Source organism: Medicago sativa, chromosome 6 (genome assembly GCF_051527215.1).
Source record: "Medicago sativa cultivar Bolivia chromosome 6, Bolivia_mono, whole genome shotgun sequence".
NCBI classification, from domain to species: Eukaryota; Viridiplantae; Streptophyta; class Magnoliopsida; order Fabales; family Fabaceae; genus Medicago; species Medicago sativa.
The window spans coordinates 26,991,458-27,019,169 of NC_140754.1; the positions used below are offsets into that span (position 1 = coordinate 26,991,458).

General features: G+C 38.3%; 1 protein-coding gene across 1 annotated transcript in view; it reads left to right on the top strand.

The window, feature by feature from the left end:
• The first annotated feature begins 2,956 nt into the window (after positions 1-2,956).
• LOC146914257 (uncharacterized) overlaps positions 2,957-27,712 on the top strand; it is a 35,689-nt gene continuing 10,933 nt past the window's right edge. The window contains exon 1 of the mRNA XM_085721030.1: positions 2,957-3,015. Coding sequence (XP_085577156.1) covers positions 2,957-3,015 — 59 coding nt within the window. The remainder of the gene's footprint in view (positions 3,016-27,712) is intronic.

A 27,712-nucleotide genomic window follows, 5' to 3' on the forward strand; every position in this document is an offset into this window, starting at 1 on the left:
TTTCTCTTTACTCTCTTTTGTAGTAAAAAAAAATCTGTAACATAATAATTTGTTTAGAATGAAAACTTTGTCCTAAATCTTGAAACTTAGTTAACAGGGAAAATAATAATAGCTAAAACAGAAAATAACAAGGAAAATAAAGGTCGAATGTTTGCTTTTTCTATAATTCAGAATGTGTGAATAGATTAACCATATCATTGTTCTCGTGAGCTTAGCTGAGTTGGTAGGAACAATGCATAATATATGCAAGGTCTGGGGTTCAAACCTCGGCCACCACCAAACAAAGATTAACCATATAATGTGATTTAACAAATGTCAAGTAAAATCCAACAAATAACTTCAGCATTATTGTGATATTAACGATCATTTTACAACTGTCCCGAGAGGATAGTCAAACTCGTACAACTAAGCTGACACCTAACCGGATCGCAACATTTAAGTTTAACACAATTGAAGAAAAATGCATTATAAAAAACAAATGAAAGAATGTTAAGTGCATGCATTGAACTCAGTTTAAGGAAACACCTGAAGCATTTCATACCACAACATTGATAATGAAAAATGTAGCAATGCAAGTAACACAAAGAAACAAAATAGCAAATTTAAATGGATTGCAAAAAAAAAAAAAAAGGTGCAAGTAACATACTTGTTATTGTTGCTACTTAATTGGTTTCTCAGTGAAGTTTTATGCCTTGATGGATGTGGAAAGGAATGTATAAGTAGAGGAATAAAGTGAAAACATGTTTTGTAATAAATAATAATGTGACAGCAGAGACTAGTAGTGCTAATGATACATTCTTCAGGTTAATTTTTTAATGACATGTGACAAAGCATATATTATTTTGGAACATATTTTATTAAACTCTTTGACTTTGGACAATTATTTTATAAATCTCGTTTAATTAGTTAAATATTGTAATTATCTTTTCATGGGATCCATTTTCCAGATAATAGAACTTCAAGTTGTTTTATTATAATTTTAATCCCTTGTTGTGTGCGTCTTAAAATCTCATGAGATCGCGAGGCGAACCAGAAAGATCGTTAAGTTATCTACTTCACATCTTTTATTCTTATTTGTTCGAATTCACAACAATCAATTCTATTTTGTTGCTTGGACCAAAGGAGAAGTGTGAATTATTGAACATTCGCTGCTTCAGGTGAGTGTGCATGATTTCCCTGCTTGGCTGAATTGAAAAGGACCGCCTCGTATGCGCACTATCCTGTTGAAGATGGCTCATGTTAAGGTGATAATAGTTGTCCCCATTGCAATTTAGCGCTACAAACTCTTATGCATGTGTTAAGAGATTGTGATGACGTTAAACCTTTTTGGGACCATGTCACCTAATATAGTAATTGGAGCAAGTTTTTTACTCTGGGAACTTTAGCCTGGCTCGAATGGAATCTTGAAACAAATGATATTGGAAATAGACCTTGGCCTTGGAATCTTGTGTTTGGGGTTGTCGTTAATATGCTCTGGCAAGACCGTAATACACTCATATTCGATCACCATACTGATATGGATCACACTCTTTGGTTCAAAGTTATAAATCAGGTTGAGAATATTCATATATAGTTCGATGAATGCCTATTTGAGGAACGGTAACAATACGACTTCCCATAATTTTTGGTCGATGGCGCCTCCTATTCAAAGTTTATTTGAATTAATACTTGCTGCAACTTGAGAAAGCAAAAATTAACCATATTTTATCACAGAAGGTAAAGTTATGGACAGAACCTTGAACATTTCTAAAATTTGCAAAGAGGTAGGGTATTTCAGATACTTGTAACAAGACATAAATTAAGTGTATTCAAGTTTATTTGATACTTTTGTTTCCATCCCTCAAGTTTTATACTCTTGTTTATACTAGAACATACTACACTGAAAAATTATAGACTATGCTACAAAATGTCGTCAAAAACATTGATAACTATGATAACTCAAAATAAGTATTGTGCTGAATTGTTCGTGCCAACAACCAAAAACACTAAAAAAGACATAATCCTTTGAATAACAATATGCAAAAATAAATTAACATAATTAGAGACTTAAATTTTCTGCCGGGACTCTCGCTACTCATAATAATTGGTTCGACATACTGTGGTTGAACATAATTTCAATTGTCGATATGCTTTCCAAGACATGCCCTGCAGGATCCAAAGTAACAAAGTATCATAATCACAAACTAATTACAAATTATAATTTGTGAATAACCAACTTATCTACAAATTTTTCATAATAAATTTCTTTTAAAGTAACATCTTAGAGAAATAATTTTGTAAACAAAACATCTTACTTTAGCAAAGCAGGTTGAGAATAGCAAACAAGACTACTATGCAATTGATCACAACCCTCCAAATTGATTTCTCTCAATTCTGTGCAGTTTTCTACCACATATTTCACTCCCTTCTTTGTGACATTATTACAATATAGCAGTGACAGCTGCAAAAGCCGACGACAGTACTTTGAGATCACGTAGAGTGTTTCATCATCAACATTTGAACATGATAAATCCAACGTTTCAAGTTTAGGAACTTCAAAGTTCATTCCACGTAGCTTCACGTTTTTACATGCGGTTAAGTTCAAATGTGTAATGTTACAACATTTCCTTAAAACATGATTAATACCTTCTTCAGGTAAGCCAGTAAAATGACTCAAATCAAGTTGTTGCAAATTGGGGAAACAATTAGCAATGAGGAACAGATTTGCGGGTTTGGCGCGAAGAATGAGCGTTGTGATGTTCAATTGGAAACTAAAAATTTGAGAGATAAGTGCATCGACGTCACCGCGGAAGCTCGGGAGATAGAGGTAGTTGAGGTTGGTGAACCTTTTCAAGAGCTGATCAAGGAAAGGGACTGTTGGAGTAGAGATAGTAAGTGAAAATCGAAGACGGTCTGTGATGAAGAGAAACTGTTTGGAGACTAAAGAGAGAGAATTCAAACTCAAGTAACGATCACGATGCCTGATGGGTTTGTCGCTGATGACGAATTTGAAGATATGTTCCCAACACTCATCAGGTAAATAAAAGACTGATGGTGCCACTGTTGTTGTATTTTTCGATTTTAGAAAGTTTTTACTTCTCTTCTTCCTTTTCATATTCAGGATAACTGCGAATGATATTGGTACCATGGTGATTACAACAACGATTAAAGAAAACAAAATCATTTTCATATTCATATTTGTTCCTGCCGCCCGCGATAGATTTGTCAAGGTATAAGGGTTAGGGTTTTTTTTTTGAAGAAGTATAAGGGTTAGGGTTTATTTTGTGGATGCCATTTGTTTTACTTTTTATTACTTTTATACTTGCTGTATTTTTAAAAAATTAAATTATATATTAATTGTTTTTTGAAAGAGTTATATATTGATTTTTTGTTTTTTAATAAAATATAAAATATTAATTTTGTTTCTTAGTGATACTCCACTAGATAAAAGTTTGAGAAATTCTTACATGAACTCTTACCTAAGAGATCATTCTTACACCCAACCAATTAAAATCAAACATCTCATTAAAATAATTAATATCATAATTTTTTCTCATTATTTTTAATATTTCTCTCTCCTTTTTCCACTTTCTTTAACCAACAAAAACCACTCACCACCATTTATTGTTTTCATTTCCTTAATTAAAATCACATTTTTTTAAAGTTAATAACATGTGTCATATTTTTATTGGTTGGGTGTAAGAATAATCTCTTAGGTAAGAGTTCATGCAAGAATATCTCTAAAAGTTTGAGTAAATTACACTATCATTCGGAGATGTTTAAATTACGTTATACTCCTTATGATCGTACCTGATCAGAAAGTAACTGTCGATGCTCTTTAATGCGGTGTTTGAAGGTGGTGGAAATGCGTCAGTTTGTGCACTGGAACGGTGGGGGGTGTGTACCAGACACTCCGACGCTTAAGTCAGTAGAGGTCAGAAATGGGGGTTAAGAGATAAGAGAGAGTCTACCTTGGGGACTGTGAGGAGTCCCCTTTATATAGAGGTGAGTGTTTGCAGAGCCGTTGTACAGTACACGTGTGTTCGGCGGTTACGAAAACGTGGGAAGTGTAACCGCCAGTGAGAGATTCGTGGGAATGTGGGGAAATAGACATTACCGTTCATTTGAACTGGTCTCTGTTGCACCGTGCACCCCCTTCGCGAGAAAATGGTGTGTTGCGAGTAAACTGCCAAATGCGGTATTTGGTCTGGATTTGTTATGGGCCTAAGCGATTAGGCCCTAGGTCTTTGACTGGTCCAGAACAGTTTTTATAATAAATTATTATTAGTATATGGTAACTATTTTATTTTTTATTTTTATTTAAAAGATAAAAAAATTAAGTTTAACTAATTGATTGGTGACAAAAAGTTGTCTCATGTATGAATTGTATTTTTCAAAAGCAATATTTAATAATTCATTTGTAGAAAATAACATGAGAACTTGCCGGTTTTTATTTAAAAAATTAACAAAAAAAATGTTTTAAAAAAGGACAATTGTCAAAGAATAAAAAGGGAAGGGGTGTAATTTTTACTTTGTTATTGGTTATCTTAAGTCTATTGTGGATTTAATTGCATATAGAAAGTAAGCCACCCTTCATTTTCTCATATAAAAAAGTCGAAAAATCATATCCAATTCGCATAAGCAAAATATTATTATTACTAGTATAGTGACCCGTGCCAAGCACGGGAAATAAAAAACTTTTAGGATCAAATGTATAGATTTTATATTATGTTATAGTATTAAAGTTATAAGTGTGGTTATAATTTAAATTTGACATGGGAAAAAAATATCATCTTAGCATATGTAATATTTTTGCAAAAATACGTCAACGTACTGTATATTATTATTTGTTGACATAATGTATTTTATTAATCATAAAAACTAAAAAATTTATATTTTTTTATATAATAGTCAGTGTCAGATGTATACACCTAGTCTGTGAATGCAAACGTTAAATTTTTTACGGGTGTGTATAAGTATAGTTTGGGCTACAGAAACGCCGATTGTTATTTTTTTTTATTTTTTTACAAAATCAATGGTCTAAAGTAAATATTGTATTTTAGGGTAACAACGATGTAAAAAAAAAAGCGTTCCGCGTATTGTTATACCTGAAAAGTGCATCAATTAAAAGTCAATGGCAGGAGGATCTGCTTATATAGAAATTGCATGTCTTGTAATGACCAGTACGCCTTTCAAAGAAATAAAAAAAAATGACTTCCAAACAATACGCAACTTTTGTTTTCTAAATTATAGCAACAACAATTGTAAAACATAACCAATGATCATACTTTTTGAAAAACTTCACGATACACAACATTTGTGGTCTCCTTGCAAACATTATTATCTTCATCCAAGATGAGCAGCTTCAAACCTTTTCTAGAAGTAACTCGAGAGACAGCGACATAGAGTTGTCCATGCGTGAACACAGACTTAAGAAGATTAACTCCCACTCGAGATAAAGGTTGACCCTGACTTTTATTTATTGTCATTGCAAAACAAAGCGTCAATGGAAATTGTCTGCGCCTGAATTTGAAGGGTAGTCCTGGATCACTCGAAATAAGATTCATCCTCGGAATGAATACCTTGGTAGCTACCCTTTTTCCTGTAATTACGGTAGCAACTATCATGCTCTTCCCTAGATGTGTAACTGTCAGCCTAGTACCATTACACAGTCCATTGGCATGATCGATGTTTCTCATCAGCATAACTGGACATCCCACCCTTAGTTTCAACCGGTGATTTGGAATTCTAGAGCTCTTAGTACCATTAAGAAATTCTGTTGTGAACCACTCGCTTTGGACATCAAATTTTTCACCCGATCGACAAACAGAATCAGAGCTTAAATACTTTTTCTCTTCATCTGGAATCAGTGACATCATATATTCGTTAACATGCTCAGCTGAATCAAGCGTTGGTGCGAGTATTCCCTTTCTTGGAAAAATAGCGGGTCACCAAGGTTATCATTCAAATCGGGATACATAAAGTCTATAAGTGACATCAACGGATTTGTTGTGTCTGATATGAGCAAATCTTCAGGAATTTCTACCTGCATTTCACCATTCTCATCCGAAGTGTCGTTGACGTCTCTAATTACCAAAATTAACAATTTCTTCCTGCTCTGCAGGTACCGAAGATGCACCTAATCTCATATTAACAGTAAGCCTCAACAAATTACAATAAGCCCATATCTTTGATGAATTGATTGAGGCATCAACAATATCCTGCCTCGTTCCTTTTCGAACAACAGACAATATCTGCCTGAAATCACCACCTAAAACTACTGTCATTCCACCAAAATGTCTAAACTCATTTAAGGGATCATTCTTGGACATGGGATCATTCTTGGACATGATATCATGCATTGATCGGTCAACTGCCTCAAAGCACCATCGGTGCATCATTGGAGCCTCATCCTAAATTATCAACTTTGCAGCATGCACCAGGTCTGCTCTAGGACTATCCTTTTCCATCGTAAGCGATGATGCCTCATTAATCTCAATAGGGACTGTTAGTGTCGAGTGCACGGTTCTTCCACCTGGTAATAGAAGAGTCGTTATAGTGCTGGATGCAACATTCAATACAATTAACCCCTTCGATCTAACAGCAGCCGATAATGTTTTCCATATAAAGGTTCTTCTAGTACCACCGTAACTGTTATACCCTAATTTTGGACCTAAAAATACTAGTCCAATTCTTCTTTTCTTGCATTACAAGCTATTTGAACTATCTCTGATCAGTTGCATCGTTCTCTGCATTTTATTTCAATTTTATTTGCAAAATTCACATGCAGGGGCATTTTAGTCATTTCCTATGTCAAGTGTCTCTCAGTCTTTCAAAATTTTGTTTGAAGTCCTTTCAAGTAGTGTGAATAAGTCTCTGTATCATTCTATGTCAAAACCCATTTTTTAAAAATTGCATTTGAAGCCATTTTGAGTCAGTTTTGCCCCTAGGGGCATTTTGGTCATTTCAAGTGTCAAGTCACTGTTTAAATCCTAAAAATTGTCTCTGAGTCTTTTAATTTTGCTTGTATAAGCTTTTGTTTCATTTCTCTGTTAAAAATCCATTTTAAGTTTGCATCTGAGTCATTTTCAGTCGTTTTAGCCCCAGGGGCATTTTGGTCATTTCACACGAAATTTCGGCAAAGAGAGGTTACTTTAAAGTACCTCATTTAGGCCATTGGTTCGTTTTAGTCCGTTTTGTCAATTTTAATCGTTTCACTTTACGTTATTTTCCAATTACCAATTTTAATTCATTTTATTTTATTTTTTAGTCCTAAATTCCTAAAAATTGCATTTCAGTCCTTTAAACTTTCAAAATTGCACTTTAGTCCCTTTTCACCTTTTTATTTCTTTTAAGAATTTAGGTTTTAGTCCTTCTAAGTCAAACTTCCATTTTAGGTCAATTACAATGAAGTCCTTTTGTCCAGTTTATTTTTAGTCCTTTTTTAGTTATTTGCAGATTGGTCCATGAATTTTCAACAATTGCAGAAAAGCCCTCAAGTCCTAAATTCAGCAGAGGCCGAATTAGTTACAAGTCCAGACAGGTGGCAAGCACACATTGGCTATCATGAACACAAGTCACCTATATAAAGGCCCAATCATCACAGTCCCAAAAAAAGAACGAAACAACTCAGCAAAGTTCAGTGCCACATCACAAACAGATTTCACATTCTCTCTCTATTCAGTTACGATCCAAAATCAGGATCAATCAAGAACACAGAAGAACAATCACAAACCCTAAGTTCTCAAAGCCAAAATTCAACACAATTCCGATGAATTGGTGAGAGTTCTCAGAGATTCGAAGCTGAATCATCATCACTGAACTCAAACCACTGCAATTCAAGCACAAGTTCGAAGAACTTATACGATCACAGTGGAGAAGAAGAGGAATTGAAGAAGGATTCGAATCAGAGAAGAAGAAGAGGAAATTTACCGGTACATTTTTCAGTTCGTAGCAACAAATCACCTACCAGAAACTCAAAGAAGATTCACGAAGATTTTCTTCGTCTTCTCATTCGAATCTCCAGGTAAAACCTCAAAACCTTCTCGTTTTTCATGTCAAATCATCATCGAAGGCTTGTAAGCATAAATAAACGGTGAATCGAAGCAAAAACTTCGAAAAGATTCAAGAAAGAATTGAAACCGAAACCCTAAAATGTAAATTCTTCAAGATTCACCGTTTATTTCATGAATCCAAGTTTATAATCATCATCAGCGAAGAAAATAGGTTAGATAGGGGTTTAGTTCCAAGAAGATTAGAAAAAGTTCGAAAACCCTAGAAACCGTAAGTTCAAGGTCCGATCTACTTCGTTTTCATCATAATTTCATAAAAATAACCGTGGATCCGTAAACAGGGGAGGAAGACGAACGTTTCTGTGTAAAAAGTTTGAAAAAGTAGCATCAGGTCGTCGGAGAAGATGAAGATTCCGATGAATCTTCATCTTCCTCCGTCGTTCTCCGCCGTCCTCCCCAGTTTCCGGCTAGGTTAGGGTTTTAGAGAGAGAAGAGAGAAGAACGAGTGAAGAGAGAGAATGAGAAGTGTGAAATGAATTAGACCGGTCACCTGGCCTTTATATAAGCCTTTGAACCGGTCTGGTTCAGCTGGTTCGCTCTCCTGACTGTTGGATCTAGGGTTGATCCATCTGGATCAATCCAACGGTCCCTGAACTCCCTGAGGATCCAGGATCCGTTCATCCCTTGGGTTTGGGTTTTGGGCTTAGTTTCCTGCGTGTTTCCTTGTTTTTTTTGCTATTCTTGCCACTGTTTCTTGCTATTTGCACATCTTTATGCTCAAAAAATTTGTTAAAAATTCCAAGTATATTTTCATGTGTTTTTGACTAGTTTCTTGATTTTCTTGTGATGTTATTATGTGTTGAATTTGGATAAAAAAAATATGTAGCATTTTTTTTCAATAGTTTATTACATTTGTTAAATCTTGTGAAAATTTTACATGTTCTTGTGATCAAAACTCTTTAAAAAAATTCCAAAGAAATTCATGTGTGTTTTTTGACAATTATGTGACCTTCTAGTGTGGATTTTACATAAAAAATTGGTGAGCATGGTGTGGTTAATTTTCCTAATGCTTTGTGACATTTTATGCTAAAAAATAAATGAAAATTCATTTGATTTCAATCCAAATTGCTTGATGAATGTTGGTGACCTATACCTTTTGATTCCATAGGATTTAGCTACTGTTTGTGTTTGATATTAGTGCATGAGTATGAATTTTGATTAGTTACTTAGCTTGCAAGTTAGTTGAATAGTTAAATAATGCAAGTATGTTCAAAGTTTGTTTTAAAATGCCAAGAAAATCATGTAGCCTTAATTTCCATTCCAAGACTTTATTATAAACCTTTTAAAATGTAATTGGAATGTGAGAATTATAGGTCACTTGGTTCTTGCATTTTATGAATAAATTTTAGCTATATTTGCACTCTTTTGCCTTTATTTTCTATCCTTTATGTCCTAGTACTTCTCTTGCTTTATTTCCTTTGATATTGCTCTATGCTACTAACCTTTCCATTTCATGTTTCATATTCATCATAAGCATTCCCACTTCATCTTCTTCTTCATCTAATTTCTTGCATTTTAAGTTACAATTTCATGCCAAGTCTAAAATGTAAATACTTAGGAAAATCTTGTAATATTCTTCCTTTATGCACTTTTAATTTTCTTGGCAAAGAGGCCATAGAATGTATTTAGGGTATGATGTAAAGGACAATGGGCTCTAATGATGTACACCGACACAAGCACCGACACATGCACACACATCACTAAGTAGCTAGAATATGCATGTTTAGATGTATGTTTAGGATTGTATGCTTAGATGTATGTTTAGGCTTTATACTTAGAAAAACCAATTTTCCAAACAAATGTGAACAACTTCACTCAAAGCTTTTCCAAATAAACCTTGGGGTCCAACATCCCATTGTATTTTCTTTTCCATTTTCTTAATCAAATTTCAATGAAAATAATCATATTTGACTTCTTTTGCAAATCACTAATCCAACCTCACAATTTCCTAATCTCATGCCCTTGAGGCCTCTTCCTATTCTTCAAAATCCATTTTCAAACTTAAAATCAACCAACAAAAACAAAAACATTTTTTGAAAGAGAACTACGGTGGATTTGATCCCTTAAATGGGTACGTAGGCAAGGAACAAAATTCCTTCAATTCAACTAAAATAAAACTCCAAACACATTCTTCTCCCTCCAATTCTTCACTTAGCAACTCTTAGGTTTAAATAAATACTTTTAAATGGCATTTAAAAATAAAGCGCGCGCGTAGAAATTAAAGACGGTTCCTATAGGATACTATAGTCGTTATGGGTGCCTAACACCTTCCCGTAGCGAAAACAACTCCCGGACCTCGATTCTCAAGGGTTTTGCTTACTTTTTCCCTTCCCAAGAAAAAATAAGATATCACCGGTTTAAAAGGTTCAAACGTAATCAATGTTTGACACCCGAAAACCAAGATAAAACAGCTGGCGACTTCACTGGGGAGATTCGAGAGTTACGCCTAGTCTTTATTTCCACGCTTGCGCTTGTATTTTTACTTGCTTCTTTTACTTGCTTCCTTATGTGAATAAATGTTTAATTTCTTGCAAACGTGTGGGGTGAGAATATCAAAAGTCCTGCACCCGGGCTGAGTGAACTTAGGATTTAGGGGGGATATAATCGACAATTCATTCCGGGGGTTGCCTCGTGTCTTGGATTATGCGATCAATCCCACATAGCTGAGGCATTTTGGGGGTGATGTTGTCGGCGCGAGTTGTCGCGTTTAGGCACTTTGCTTCTAATTGTTCTATGACGCTATGAACCGTAGATAACCAAACCCATCCATGGCCATTTTCTAGGATGTAGTGCGGAGGCTAAACCGGGTGTTGTCTCGAGTTTTAGTCGTCACGCGATACTACACTCAAGTTAGACCTTCCACGTATAATCATGGAGCGAGTGTTGACTCGTGACACCATGAGATACGTCGGAGAGGTTGCAACTTGGGAACCTTTTTAGAACCCGGTTACTATTATCCTAAAACCCTAGTTTCACCGGACACCGTGTCCACCCATGACTCCTCGACTTTGAACTTCAAACCCACCATGTTTTCTCCGAATTTGAACATAATCATGCATTCATGCATACATGCATACATGCATAAACTTTTTGTCATGCATTGTTATCGAAGGGCTTAGACAAGTTGAAATTGTAAACATTGTAGGGATGAAGATGACTAAATCCTACAAGTTCAAGGAAGTGGATTTGGCTAGTTTGAGGGATTTGGCACTCAAGATTGAGGATCCGACTGGTTTCCGACGCCGTTACGGGGCTTTACTTCCTATTCTCCATACTAATGTGGATGAGAAGCTTGTGCACACTCTAGTGCAATTCTATGATCTGGGGTATCGGTGCTTCACTTTTCCAGACTTTCAGTTGGTGCCTACTCTAGAGGCTTATTCTTCCTTGACAGGTCTATCTATTGCTAAGGGGATACCTTTCTCAGGACCTGAAAATCCTCCTCCTCCATTGGTTATTGCTAAAGATCTCTATCTCAAGACCACCGATGTCTCCAAGAATCTTGTCACTAAAGCACATATTCGAGGGTTCACTTCAGAGTATCTTCTTGGGAAAGCCAACCTCAATACCACTTGTCAGGACACTCTTGAGGCTATTCTTGCACTTCTCATCTATGGGCTTATTCTCTTTCCGAATCTTGATGGCTTCGTGGACATGAATGCTATTATGATCTTCCACTCCAAGAATCCGGTTCCTACTTTGCTAGCTGACACATACCATGCTATTCACGATCGTTCCAGCAAAGGTCGTGGATACATTCTTTGTTGTGTGCCTCTCCTCTATCGGTGGTTTATTTCGCACCTTCCGCAGTCTTTCCACGACAATCCGAGGAATTGGTCTATTTCACAGAGGATTATGGCTCTCACTCCTAATGAAGTGGTTTGGCTCACTCCCGCTTCTAGGGTCAAGGAAATCATCTTTGGTGGTGGAAAGTTTCTTAATGTACCTCTTCTTGGTACTCGGGGTGGAATCAACTACAACCCGGAGCTTGCTTTGCGACAATTCGGTTTTCCGATGAAAGATAAGCCCATCAATCTTGCTACAGCTCCTTACTTCTTTCACTACTCCAATGCTCCCACAGGCATTAGAGAAGATTTCATGCAAGCTTGGACCAAACTTCGGAAGAAAGAGGTAAAGCATATGGGTGTGAGGTCCGGTATCGCTCATGAGGCCTATACACAGTGGGTGATAAGCCGAGCTGAGAAGGCTGGTACGCCTTACCCCTCTATGAGATATGTGTCTGCATCTGTTCCTACCATGCCTTTGCCTCTACTCCCACCTACCCAGGAGATGTATCAGGAGCATCTAGCTATGGAGAGTCGGGAGAAGCATCAGTGGAGAGCTAGATACTATGAGGCTGAGAACTTGATCATGACTTTGGATGGAAAGGGTGAGCAGCAGACTCATGAGGTCTTGACACTGAAGAAAGAGTTAGCTAAGGCTAGGAGAGAGATTGAAGAGAAAGATAGGTTGCTTATGAGGGACTCCAAGAGAGCTAGGGGGGCCCGTGACTTCTACGCACGATACTGCGACTATGAGTCCGACTCTGAGGATGACGCTTCCACTTCCTATGCTTGAGGATTTCCATTTCCTGTTGTTATTTCCTTTTGTTTATGTTAAAATTGTCTTGTAAAACTATATGTTAGTTGTTTGATTCCCGTTTATGTTAATTGTTGTTTAGTAATGTTTACGAGTTTATAATTTGTCTAAAACCCTTCGATAACCTAAAAAGAGTCTTTTTTGCATATGCATTTACACACTTCATGCATCATATGCATTCATTGGCCACAAAAAAAAAAAAAAAAACTTCTCTCGTGCTCATTGCCTCCTGGTTTTGTCCGCCGCAGTCTGAAAAGTGGCTCGCGTTCGCAAAGTCTACCAACCAGATAGAATTCATCAGACAAGATTTCACAAGAGAAGGATAATGGCTAACTTTGAGGAAGAGAATGCTCAGCTCCGTGCCGAATTGGCTGCTATGAAAGAAGACTTGGCCAAGGCTCATGATGCTATGTCCGCTATGATGGCTGCGCAGGAACAACCAGTCACTTCTGTTCCAGTTACTGCTGAGGTGATTCCCTCAATCCCACTGTCTACTGTGGCTACTGATGCTCGTTTTGTTATGCCCAACGGCCGTCCTTATGGCCTCTCAGCTTACTATTCTCCTAATACTACTGCTGGTGTCTCTGGTTTTGCTGGTCAAGGACAGATTCCTGTGTCTACTGCTATGCCTCAAGTAACTACTGTTGTTACCGATCCTATTGTACACACTGTGCAACAGGTAATTGATGTTGATACTCCGCGTGGACAAGATCCCGCAATGGAAGCTATGAAGAAACAGTTGAGGGAGTTGGCTGGAGAACTCCGTGAGGTCAAGGCTAGCCGGGGAAACAATGGTGCTCCTACTAAAGCTCGCGATCTATGCTTGGTATCCCGATTTGAGGTTCCTAAGAAATTCAAAGAGCCAGAATTTGACAAGTACAATGGGACTTCTTGCCCACATAACCATGTTATCCGGTATGTCCGAAAGATGGCTAACTACGCCGACAATGATGCACTGATGATCCACTGCTTCCAGAGTAGCTTGACAGATGATGCAGCAGATTGGTACACTAGTCTGAGCAAAGATAACATTCATACCTTTGAGGAACTTGCTGCTGCTTTTGAAGGTCAATATGAGTTCAACACCCGTCTGAGACCAAACAGGGACTCTCTCAAAGCCCTATCTCAGAAATCAGATGAAACATTCCGTGAATATGCTCAAAGGTGGAGAGGGGCAGCTGCCCGTGTCTCTCCTCGACTTGATGAGGAAGAGTTAACACAGACATTCCTGAAGACCCTGAAGAAGGAATATAAGGAGAGAATGATAGTCTCTGCCCCAAACAACTTCTCTGATATGGTTACAATGGGAACGCGTCTAGAGGAGGCCGTCCGAGATGGTATTATTGTCCTAGAAAAAGGTGAATCTTCAAACAGTGCACCAAAGAAGTACGGTAACGGACATCACAAGAGGAAAGAATCTGACGTAGGGATGGTGTCTGGTAACCCATCTGCAGCTGCTACACAATTACCCCTGCCTTATCACTACATGCAATACTCTCAACACCCTTTCTTCCCACCATTCTACCAGCAATATCCTCTGCCACCGGGTCAACCACCAATGCCCGTCAATGCTATCCCTCAGCAAACACAACAACAGCCTCCTGCTCAACAGCAACGGCAGCAACAACAGGGTCCCCGACCCAAGCCTTCTTTTCCACCAATACCAATGTCGTATGGTGAACTGCTCCCAACTCTATTGGCTAAGGGACACTGTGTCACTAGACCAGGCAAGCCTCCGCCTAATCCATTGCCTCCCAGGTTCCGTCAGGACCTAACATGTGAATTCCATCAGGGTGCTCAAGGCCATGATGTTGAAGGTTGCTTCGCCCTGAAATATATTGTGAAAGATCTGATAGAAAAGGGACAGTTGACTTTTGAGAACAGTGTTCCTCATGTCCTTGATAATCCGCTTCCAAACCATGCTGCCGTCAATATGATTGAGGCCTTTGAAAGGATTCCCGCTCCTCAAGAGGATCCCATGTTGGATGTCCGCAATGTCGTTACTCCCTTGGTGCCATTACATGTCAAGCTTTGCCAGGCTTCTCTGTTCAAACATGATCATGATTCTTGTTCAGAATGTCTGCAGAATCCTATGGGCTGTTGTGTTGTGCAAAATGATATCCAGAGCCTGATGGATGACAAGTACTTGATTGCCAGTGATGTATGTGTGATTGTGCCAGTGTTCCATGACTCTCCTGTTGAAAGTGTATCTCAGGTAAAGAATGTTGAGCCTTTGGTAATCAGGCTACCCGGTCCGGTATCTTATACCTCTACCAAAGCAATTCCCTACAAATACAATGCAACCATGATTGACAATGGGGTGGAGGTGCCTCTGGTATCCCCAGCTACAGTTGATAATGTTGCCAGTGAAGTTACAGCTCTGAGAAGTGGGAAAGTCCGTCCACCCTTGTTTCAGAAGAAAGTGGTGACACCTATTGCCACGATAACTCCACCAGTTGCCCCTCCTGTTGACAAGAACACCGGCCCAGCAGGACAATCCATTGAAGAGTCCAATCTGGACGAAATCCTGAGGCTTATCAAGAAAAGTGACTATAAGATTGTTGACCAGCTGCTACAAACCCCATCAAAGATATCCATCCTGTCTCTGCTCATGAGCTCTGAGGCTCATAGGAAAGTGTTAATGAAGATACTCGAGCAAGCTTATGTTGACCACGAGGTCTCTGTGGATCAGTTTGATGGGATAGTGAGTAATATTACTGCCTGCAACAACTTAGGGTTCGGTGACGATGAGCTCCCCGAAGCAGGGAAGCACCACAACTTGGCTCTACATATTTCAGTACACTGTGGGTCTGATATGATATCCAACGTATTGGTAGACACTGGATCATCTCTGAATGTAATGCCCGAATCCACGCTAAGGCAATTGAGCCATCATGGAATTTCTCTGAGGGGTAGCAGTTATCTGGTTAAAGCTTTTGATGGATCCCGCAAGGATGTTCTCGGGGAAGTGGACTTGCCAATTACCGTTGGACCCGAGACATTCCAAATAACCTTCCAAGTCATGGATATCAATGCCTCTTACAGCTGTCTCCTCGAAAGACCATGGATCCACGACGCTGGAGCAGTCACATCCACTTTGCATCAGAAGCTCAAGTTCATGAGGAATGGTAAGATTGTCACTGTGCATGGTGAGGAAGCATATCTAGTTAGCCAGGTATCATCGTTCTCTTGTGTTGAAGCAGGGTCCGCTGAAGGGACGTCGTTTCAAGGATTGACTGTTGAGGGTGCAGAGCCCCGGAGGGCTGGTGCTAGCATGGCTTCACTAAAGGACGCCCAGAAGGCTGTTCAAGCAGGGCAAGCTGCTGGCTGGGGCAAAGTGATTCAGATTCCGGAAAACAAGCGTAAAGAAGGCCTTGGATTCTCCCCGACATCTGCTGTTTCAAAGGGAACTTTCTACAGTGCTGGGTTCATCAATGCTATTACTGAAGATGCTGCTGAAAGAAGCCATGTGCCTACATTTGTTGTACCAGGAGGCACTGTGAGAAATTGGGAAGCCATTGATGTTCCTTTAGTCATGCATGCTTCCATGTAATGTGTCGTGTTGCTCATGTTTTCTTGTTTTCAAAATAACAATCCTTTCGCTCTGCCCAAGGCGAAAGTGATATCATTGTAAGGGCGTGTTTGTTTCGGCATTGCCGTTATCAATAAAAGTTGTCGTTTTTCTCACGACTCTTTGTTTTTTTTACTTTTTAGTGCTTTTTCCTTGGAAATAATGGTAATGCCAGAAAAAACCAAAACATCTGTATTTTTCTTATTAATTTCAAAAATCTGCATGAAAAACTTTTTCTAAAATCATCCCAATCATATTATGCAGATTGAACCATAATAAACCCGTTGAACACAGTGACCCTATGGTTCATCCAAATTTTGAATTCCCTGTATATGAAGCTGAAGATGAGAATGATGATGAAGAGATACCATATGAGATCACTCGACTGCTTGAGCAAGAAAGAAGAGCCATTCAGCCTCACCAGGAAGAGATTGAGCTTATCAACCTGGGTACTGAAGAAAACAAGCGAGAGATCAAGATTGGTGCTGCACTTGAGCCAGGAGTGAAAAGGAAGATTACTCAGCTTCTCCATGATTATCCAGATGTCTTTGCATGGTCTTATGAAGATATGCCGGGTCTAGATCCCCAGATTGTGGAACATCGGATACCGACAAGACCTGAATGTCCTCCTGTCAAACAGAAATTGAGAAGGTCTCGTCCAGACATGGCTCTTAAGATCAAGGCTGAAGTACAAAAACAAATTGATGCGGGTTTCCTCATGACAGCTGAATACCCTGAGTGGATTTCCAACATTGTACCAGTACCAAAGAAAGATGGGAAAGTTCGAATGTGTGTTGATTACAGAGATCTAAATAAAGCCAGTCCAAAAGATAACTTCCCATTGCCTCATATTGATGTACTTGTTGACAGTACTGCTCAATCCAAAGTGTTCTCCTTCATGGATGGTTTCTCTGGTTATAATCAGATACGAATGTCTCCGGAAGATAGAGAAAAGACGTCCTTCATCACTCCGTGGGGAACGTTCTGTTATAAAGTGATGCCGTTCGGCTTGATAAATGCTGGTGCTACCTATTAAAGAGGTATGACAACTCTGTTTCATGATATGATTCACAAAGAGATTGAGGTATATGTTGATGACATGATTGTGAAGTCAAGTGATGAAGAGCAGCATGTTGTGTATTTGAAAAAGATGTTTGAAAGACTAAGAAAGTACAAGCTGCGGTTGAATCCTAACAAGTGTACATTCGGTGTACGATCGGGAAAGTTGCTAGGCTTCATTGTCAGTCAAAGAGGCATTGAAGTTGATCCTGACAAAGTCCGAGCCATCAGAGAAATGCCGGCCCCTCAAACTGAAAAGCAAGTCAGAGGTTTCCTCGGACGTCTGAATTACATTTCAAGATTCATATCTCATATGACTACTACTTGTGGTCCAATTTTCAAATTGCTCAGGAAAAATCAGCCTGTTGTATGGAATGATGAATGTCAGGAAGCTTTCGATAGCATTAAAGAATACCTGTTAGAACCACCTATCCTTGTCCCACCAGTGGAAGGAAGGCCTTTGATTATGTATCTGTCAGTGTTGGATGATTCAGTGGGCTGTGTTCTCGGTCAACAAGATGAGACTGGTAAGAAAGAGCATGCTATCTACTATCTGAGCAAGAAGTTCACCGACTGTGAGACTCGGTATACAATGCTTGAAAAGACTTGTTGTGCTTTAGCTTGGGCTGCCAAACGCCTGCGTCATTATATGATGAATCATACAACTTGGTTGATATCCCGAATGGATCCAATCAAGTACATCTTTGAAAAGCCTGCTGTTACTGGAAAGATCGCACGTTGGCAAATGTTATTGTCCGAGTATGATATTGTGTACAAAGCTCAGAAAGCAATCAAAGGAAGCGTCCTTGCTGAGCATCTTGCTTGTCAACCTCTTGATGATTACCAGCCAATTAAGTTTGACTTCCCTGATGAAGAGATTATGTATCTGAAAGCAAAAGACTGTGAAGAGCCACTGATCAATGAAGGGCCAGATCCCAATAGCAAGTGGGGATTGGTGTTTGATGGTGCTGTTAATGCTTACGGTAAAGGAATTGGAGCCATCATTGTAACTCCACAGGGGCACCACATTCCTTTCACTGCCCGAATAACTTTCGAATGCACAAACAACATAGCTGAATATGAAGCATGCATCTTGGGCATTGAAGAAGCCCTTGACCTGAGAATCAAACACCTTGACATCTATGGAGATTCTGCACTTGTCATTAATCAGATAAAGGGTGAATGGGAGACTCATCATGAGAAGCTGATCCCATACCGTGACTATGCAAGACGTCTGTTGACATACTTTACCAAGGTCGAGCTGCACCACATCCCTCGGGATGAAAACCAGATGGCTGATGCTCTCGCTACTTTGTCTTCCATGTTTCGTGTCAACCACTGGAATGATGTGCCTGTGATCAAGGTGCAGCGTCTTGATAGACCCGCTCATGTGTTTAATATTGAAAATATGCCAGATCAAGCTGATAGAGATGTGAATAATAAAAAGCCTTGGTATTACAACATCAAACAATTCTTGCAGAATCGTGAATATCCACCTGGTGCTACCAACAGGGATAAAAAGACTTTGAGACGATGGGCTAGCAAATTCCTTCTGGACGGAGAAATCCTATACAAGAGGAACTATGACATGGTCTTGTTAAGATGTGTTGACAAACAAGAAGCCGAGAAGTTGATGCATGATGTACATGATGGTACTTTTGGGACCCATGCTTCGGGCCACACTATGTCGAGGAAATTGTTAAGAGCCGGCTATTACTGGATAACAATGGAACGTGACTGCAACAAACATGCCAAAAGATGCCACAAATGTCAAGTTTATGCTGACAAGATTCATGTGCCTCCACATGCCCTCAATGTTATATCTTCCCCATGGCCTTTCTCTATGTGGGGCATTGACATGATCGGAAGAATTGAACCAAAGGCTTCCAATGGGCATCGTTTCATTCTAGTGGCAATTGACTACTTCACCAAGTGGGTTGAAGCTGCCTCCTATGCCAATGTGACCAAACAAGTGGTTGTCAAGTTTATCAAGAATAACATCATCTGTCGATATGGTGTTCCCAACAAAATTATCACTGACAATGGTTCCAATCTGAACAATAGCATGATGCAGGCTTTATGTGAAGAATTCAAAATTGAACATCACAACTCTTCTCCTTATAGACCTCAGATGAATGGTGCAGTTGAGGCCGCTAACAAGAACATCAAGAAGATTGTTCAGAAGATGGTCACTACTTACAAAGACTGGCATGAAATGCTACCTTTTGCCTTGCATGGTTACCGTACTACGGTGCGCAGTTCAACCGGGGCAACCCCTTTCTCCCTTGTGTATGGCATGGAAGCAGTTCTCCCTCTGGAAGTGGAGATTCCATCTCTTCGAGTAATCATGGAAGCAAAGTTAACTGAGGCTGAATGGTGTCAAAGTCGGTACGATCAATTGAATCTGATTGAAGAGAAGCGTATGGATGCTATGACTCATGGACAGTTGTATCAAGTACGAATGAAGAATGCTTTCAACAAGAAAGTCCGACCTCGAGAATTCAAGGAAGGCGAACTTGTATTGAAAAGAAGGATAAGTCAGCAACCCGACCCAAGGGGCAAGTGGACACCTAACTACGAAGGTCCTTATGTTGTCAAGAAGGCTTTCTCTGGTGGTGCTTTGGTTCTTACACACATGGATGGTGTTGAACTCCCAAATCCTGTTAATGCCGATATAGTCAAGAAATACTTTGTCTAGAAAGAAAAGAACAGCGTGGTAGGTCGAAAACCCGAAAGGGCGGCCTAGGCAAAAATGCGCTTCCCGGTGGATCGAAAACCCGAAAGGGCGATCCAGGCAAAAGTTAGGGACAAAAAAAAATGAATATGAAAGAGCTCGCTGAGATTTGTACGCAACTCAGGCAAGAATGAGCGCCTCGATGAGCCGAAAACCCGAAAGGGCGGTTCATGCAAAAATGAGGTTGACAATAGAAGACAAGTAACTATATCTGGCAAATCACCATCACCCCTTGGGGCATCTGCAACTGTCAATGATCGTCTTCATCAGAGACTTTTGTACTTGTGAATTCAAAATTTCTATGAAATGTAGCGGTCATCGTGTTCAATGTATCACCAACCAATAAAATTACCATTTTCCAAGCTTTGTAAATCCGTGAAGTCATGCCTTTGGCTGACTTTCACTCTTCTACATCAATTTGAGCCTTTCTATTGTTTGAAACTCTATTTCCTTTCTACTTTCAACGCTATATACAAAACATTTTCTTTCCATTTGATAATGTCAATGTCTGAAACAAACATCTTTGAAAATTGAAAAAAATCTTTTTCTGTCTATTTTGAAAGCAAACCTGAGCAACAGGGTACATTTCAATGAAACATGCATGAATAAATGAATATCAATGTCTATTTCAATACATGTTACAAGCAGGTTACTCCCCAGGATGATCTGTGGTCAATGGCAGGAATGAAAAAACAGAATGAAAATGAAAAATGAAAAGAATACAAATAAAGAGCTCGCTAAGTTGAAAACCCGAAAGGGCGGCTTAGGCAAAAATGAGCACCCCGCTGATTGACAACCTATGAAGGCAATTCAGGCAAAAATGGGGCAATGAAAAGAATCTTTATTCCCCGGTGAATCGAAAACCCGAAAGGGCGGTTCAGGCAAAAATGGGGTTTGAAGATGAAAAATGAAAGAATGAAATATTGAAAAAGCATTGACCACAGATGCGAACATCCAATGTTGACCCAGCACTGACACGCCTAGCAACGGCGACCTGTATCCAAAACCTTCCAAGTTTCCCCCTTTACAAGTTTTATTGCCCTCAGCCATGGTTTCGATACGTCTCCCAACGACGGTCTCTCCAAAAGAGGTTTTTTCCCCTGTGAATACGTTGCAGCACGAGCCACTACGTGCCCAATCTTCCAATATTTCGTCTGCCTTTGTGAAACTTCTCTGACTTCTCTGTCAAACTGCCAATCAATCATGCATTTCAAGCATTCATACATGCATAACCATGCATTTTATGTGCTCATACATCCAATAGTCTTGCTATACCATACATACATGTTGCATATCCAACTGTCAACTGTCAAATTCAATCCAAATTCCAACTGTCAAAATTCAATTTCAATTCCAATTCCAAATTCAATTCAATTTCAACCTGTCAAATTCGAAGCAATTTCCAATTTCAAATGTCAAACTGACAAATTCGAAGCAATTTCCAATTTCAAATGTCAAACTGACAAATTCGAAGCAATCTCATTTCCAATTCCAATGTCAATATCCAATGACAATGCCAAATTTCCAATCTCATTTCCAATTCCAATGTCAATATCCAATGACAATGCCAAATTTCCAATCTCCAATTCCAATTCCAATGTCAATACCCAATGACAATGCCAAATTTCCAATCCAATTCCAATCCAATTTCAATGTCAATTGCAACTCTCCAATCCAATGTCAATGTCTATGTCTCAATCCAATTCCAATTTCCAATGTCTATGTCTATGTCTCTGTTCAATCTCAACTTTCAATCTCAACTTTCAATGTCAATTTTCAACTCAAATCAATGTCAATTTACTCTCAATTTACTCTTGGGCCAACAAAAATGGTCATGTCTATTTCCAAATCAAGTCAATAACAATTTACCCTCAATTGGTATCTTGTTAAGCCAGACTTTCAATTTGTATCTTTTACTGGTCAAGTGCCAGGTTCGATCCAAAAAAAGAACCACTTGTACCTGCTTGTATACCTGTGCTTCCGGACAAACGGCAAGTTCGATAGAACAGTTTGTACCCAGTTTATGCTCTGTTATCAGTCAGATGGCAAGTTCAATCTGAAGAACAGTTTGTACCCAGCTTATGCTTTGTTATCGGTCAAACGACAAGTTCGATCTAAGAGAACAGTCTGCACTCTCCCACATGATGTGGTGATAACCCAACAAGCAAGTTCGATCCAAAGAAACAGCTTGTATCAACCCTTTTCTCTATGGCTCCAACCAAACAGCCAGTTCAATCCAAAGAACAGTTTGTGTCTACCTATCTGTTTGTATCTTCAACCAAGTGTCAAGTTCGATCCAAAGAACCGCTTGTATCTGCCTATATGTCTATGTTTCCGGTCAAGTGCCAAGTTCAATCCCAAGAACAGCTTGCACCTCTCTCTTGTCTATGTTTCCGGTCAAGCGCCAAGTTCAATCCCAAGAATAGCTTGCACCTATCTCTTGTTTTGTATTCCTTGGTCAAGTGACTAGTTCGACCCAAAGAGCAGCTTGTACCTTATTTTCTGTCCCTGGTTTGTCTACCCTGTCAGTGTCTACCTGAATCCCCAGTAACATGACAGGTTCCATAGACTCCAGTCGTTTGTCATGCATTCATAATCAAAGTGTTGCATAACACTCATGTTTCAGAAAATCTGAAAGCGTATTTTTGTGTCCAAAAACAGTGCAAATGTTAATATTTAAGTATCTTCGTCCCGTCAACTCTAAGACTTCGTCTCTTGACTCTCCGGACAAAGAAACTTAAATAGGGGCAGCTGTTATACCCTAATTTTGGACCTAAAAATACTAGTCCAATTCTTCTTTTCTTGCATTACAAGCTATTTGAACTATCTCTGATCAGTTGCATCGTTCTCTGCATTTTATTTCAATTTTATTTGCAAAATTCACATGCAGGGGCATTTTAGTCATTTCCTATGTCAAGTGTCTCTCAGTCTTTCAAAATTTTGTTTGAAGTCCTTTCAAGTAGTGTGAATAAGTCTCTGTATCATTCTATGTCAAAACCCATTTTTTAAAAATTGCATTTGAAGCCATTTTGAGTCAGTTTTGCCCCTAGGGGCATTTTGGTCATTTCAAGTGTCAAGTCACTGTTTAAATCCTAAAAATTGTCTCTGAGTCTTTTAATTTTGCTTGTATAAGCTTTTGTTTCATTTCTCTGTTAAAAATCCATTTTAAGTTTGCATCTGAGTCATTTTCAGTCGTTTTAGCCCCAGGGGCATTTTGGTCATTTCACACGAAATTTCGGCAAAGAGAGGTTACTTTAAAGTACCTCATTTAGGCCATTGGTTCGTTTTAGTCCGTTTTGTCAATTTTAATCGTTTCACTTTACGTTATTTTCCAATTACCAATTTTAATTCATTTTATTTTATTTTTTAGTCCTAAATTCCTAAAAATTGCATTTCAGTCCTTTAAACTTTCAAAATTGCACTTTAGTCCCTTTTCACCTTTTTATTTCTTTTAAGAATTTAGGTTTTAGTCCTTCTAAGTCAAACTTCCATTTTAGGTCAATTACAATGAAGTCCTTTTGTCCAGTTTATTTTTAGTCCTTTTTTAGTTATTTGCAGATTGGTCCATGAATTTTCAACAATTGCAGAAAAGCCCTCAAGTCCTAAATTCAGCAGAGGCCGAATTAGTTACAAGTCCAGACAGGTGGCAAGCACACATTGGCTATCATGAACACATGTCACCTATATAAAGGCCCAATCATCACAGTCCCAAAAAAAGAACGAAACAACTCAGCAAAGTTCAGTGCCACATCACAAACAGATTTCACATTCTCTCTCTATTCAGTTACGATCCAAAATCAGGATCAATCAAGAACACAGAAGAACAATCACAAACCCTAAGTTCTCAAAGCCAAAATTCAACACAATTCCGATGAATTGGTGAGAGTTCTCAGAGATTCGAAGCTGAATCATCATCACTGAACTCAAACCACTGCAATTCAAGCACAAGTTCGAAGAACTTATACGATCACAGTGGAGAAGAAGAGGAATTGAAGAAGGATTCGAATCAGAGAAGAAGAAGAGGAAATTTACCGGTACATTTTTCAGTTCGTAGCAACAAATCACCTACCAGAAACTCAAAGAAGATTCACGAAGATTTTCTTCGTCTTCTCATTCGAATCTCCAGGTAAAACCTCAAAACCTTCTCGTTTTTCATGTCAAATCATCATCGAAGGCTTGTAAGCATAAATAAACGGTGAATCGAAGCAAAAACTTCGAAAAGATTCAAGAAAGAATTGAAACCGAAACCCTAAAATGTAAATTCTTCAAGATTCACCGTTTATTTCATGAATCCAAGTTTATAATCATCATCAGCGAAGAAAATAGGTTAGATAGGGGTTTAGTTCCAAGAAGATTAGAAAAAGTTCGAAAACCCTAGAAACCGTAAGTTCAAGGTCCGATCTACTTCGTTTTCATCATAATTTCATAAAAATAACCGTGGATCCGTAAACAGGGGAGGAAGACGAACGTTTCTGTGTAAAAAGTTTGAAAAAGTAGCATCAGGTCGTCGGAGAAGATGAAGATTCCGATGAATCTTCATCTTCCTCCGTCGTTCTCCGCCGTCCTCCCCAGTTTCCGGCTAGGTTAGGGTTTTAGAGAGAGAAGAGAGAAGAACGAGTGAAGAGAGAGAATGAGAAGTGTGAAATGAATTAGACCGGTCACCTGGCCTTTATATAAGCCTTTGAACCGGTCTGGTTCAGCTGGTTCGCTCTCCTGACTGTTGGATCTAGGGTTGATCCATCTGGATCAATCCAACGGTCCCTGAACTCCCTGAGGATCCAGGATCCGTTCATCCCTTGGGTTTGGGTTTTGGGCTTAGTTTCCTGCGTGTTTCCTTGTTTTTTTTGCTATTCTTGCCACTGTTTCTTGCTATTTGCACATCTTTATGCTCAAAAAATTTGTTAAAAATTCCAAGTATATTTTCATGTGTTTTTGACTAGTTTCTTGATTTTCTTGTGATGTTATTATGTGTTGAATTTGGATAAAAAAAATATGTAGCATTTTTTTTCAATAGTTTATTACATTTGTTAAATCTTGTGAAAATTTTACATGTTCTTGTGATCAAAACTCTTTAAAAAAATTCCAAAGAAATTCATGTGTGTTTTTTGACAATTATGTGACCTTCTAGTGTGGATTTTACATAAAAAATTGGTGAGCATGGTGTGGTTAATTTTCCTAATGCTTTGTGACATTTTATGCTAAAAAATAAATGAAAATTCATTTGATTTCAATCCAAATTGCTTGATGAATGTTGGTGACCTATACCTTTTGATTCCATAGGATTTAGCTACTGTTTGTGTTTGATATTAGTGCATGAGTATGAATTTTGATTAGTTACTTAGCTTGCAAGTTAGTTGAATAGTTAAATAATGCAAGTATGTTCAAAGTTTGTTTTAAAATGCCAAGAAAATCATGTAGCCTTAATTTCCATTCCAAGACTTTATTATAAACCTTTTAAAATGTAATTGGAATGTGAGAATTATAGGTCACTTGGTTCTTGCATTTTATGAATAAATTTTAGCTATATTTGCACTCTTTTGCCTTTATTTTCTATCCTTTATGTCCTAGTACTTCTCTTGCTTTATTTCCTTTGATATTGCTCTATGCTACTAACCTTTCCATTTCATGTTTCATATTCATCATAAGCATTCCCACTTCATCTTCTTCTTCATCTAATTTCTTGCATTTTAAGTTACAATTTCATGCCAAGTCTAAAATGTAAATACTTAGGAAAATCTTGTAATATTCTTCCTTTATGCACTTTTAATTTTCTTGGCAAAGAGGCCATAGAATGTATTTAGGGTATGATGTAAAGGACAATGGGCTCTAATGATGTACACCGACACAAGCACCGACACATGCACACACATCACTAAGTAGCTAGAATATGCATGTTTAGATGTATGTTTAGGATTGTATGCTTAGATGTATGTTTAGGCTTTATACTTAGAAAAACCAATTTTCCAAACAAATGTGAACAACTTCACTCAAAGCTTTTCCAAATAAACCTTGGGGTCCAACATCCCATTGTATTTTCTTTTCCATTTTCTTAATCAAATTTCAATGAAAATAATCATATTTGACTTCTTTTGCAAATCACTAATCCAACCTCACAATTTCCTAATCTCATGCCCTTGAGGCCTCTTCCTATTCTTCAAAATCCATTTTCAAACTTAAAATCAACCAACAAAAACAAAAACATTTTTTGAAAGAGAACTACGGTGGATTTGATCCCTTAAATGGGTACGTAGGCAAGGAACAAAATTCCTTCAATTCAACTAAAATAAAACTCCAAACACATTCTTCTCCCTCCAATTCTTCACTTAGCAACTCTTAGGTTTAAATAAATACTTTTAAATGGCATTTAAAAATAAAGCGCGCGCGTAGAAATTAAAGACGGTTCCTATAGGATACTATAGTCGTTATGGGTGCCTAACACCTTCCCGTAGCGAAAACAACTCCCGGACCTCGATTCTCAAGGGTTTTGCTTACTTTTTCCCTTCCCAAGAAAAAATAAGATATCACCGGTTTAAAAGGTTCAAACGTAATCAATGTTTGACACCCGAAAACCAAGATAAAACAGTAACCATATAAGAAATAGAAACCACCGTCGTCAGAATCAACGAACTCCATGATTTTGTCATGCACACATCTTTGTTCATCAGTTAGCATCAGTAACATATCAGCGTGTGTCTTTTCCAGTTCATCTTTGTTGTAATTTAGCTCATCAACGATAAGCTTGTTTGTGAAAGTTGGCATGTCTGTTGCGTTTGGTCTGGGCATAGATTTGAAATCAGTAAGCGACTGTCTGTTTTCCTGAAGCAGCATTTCAATTTCAATCAAACACAGGTTCTTCACGTCATCGTCACTGATATGCAGATCTTCATATTAAATGTAAAGTCACGAAATTAATATTAACACCCTTGCATGCATATGTGTGCACGTTGAAGAGAAAGAAAAAATATTAGCTTTATATGAGAATCCTTTATATTTAAACATATCAGCCTAAAAAATGTGGAAAATGCTGAATGGTATCGTAGAGTCAGTAACTCTTAGTTTGTTCTTTACTATATCCTAAAAAAGTACCTCTTAACTACTTAAACTACTCTAATCAGCCTTTACTATATCCTTGAAGACACACCCCTCGAAAACAACATTGTCATCAAGGTTGGAATGTGCTAAATTTCTTAATGTATAATAGTCTTCAAATGTATCACCCTTATCCCTATTTTTTGTTAGTGAAGTACTGTTTTTCTTCACATCTTCAACAATAACATGAGTAGTTTCTCTCCACTTCCTTTGCATAAGCTTTTCATTTTGAGAAAAAGAGAGATAGAACCATTTGAAATAAATTATTTGTCTAAGAAACTTTTATCAAAATAATTGCCTCGTCCATGTCATTTGCACCCTGATGCTAAACTCGTCATCACAGAATTCCAAGCAATTTTGGCTTGTGTTGCTTCAAAAACAACAACAAAGGAGTACGCAAAGAAAAGTGCGGTGGAGACAACACTAACAAAGCGTATCTCAGTGGAGACATGTTTTTACTTTGAATTTTAATGTTACCTCTTAATGCATTTTAAGTGCAGCTTTTCCTTTTAAAGTTGCATAGTGACACGCCATTTGTTCTAATTCTCATCAATGACAATTACAACATGTTCTAGCGTTAAAAAGAAAAACATATCATTATGTCTTGAA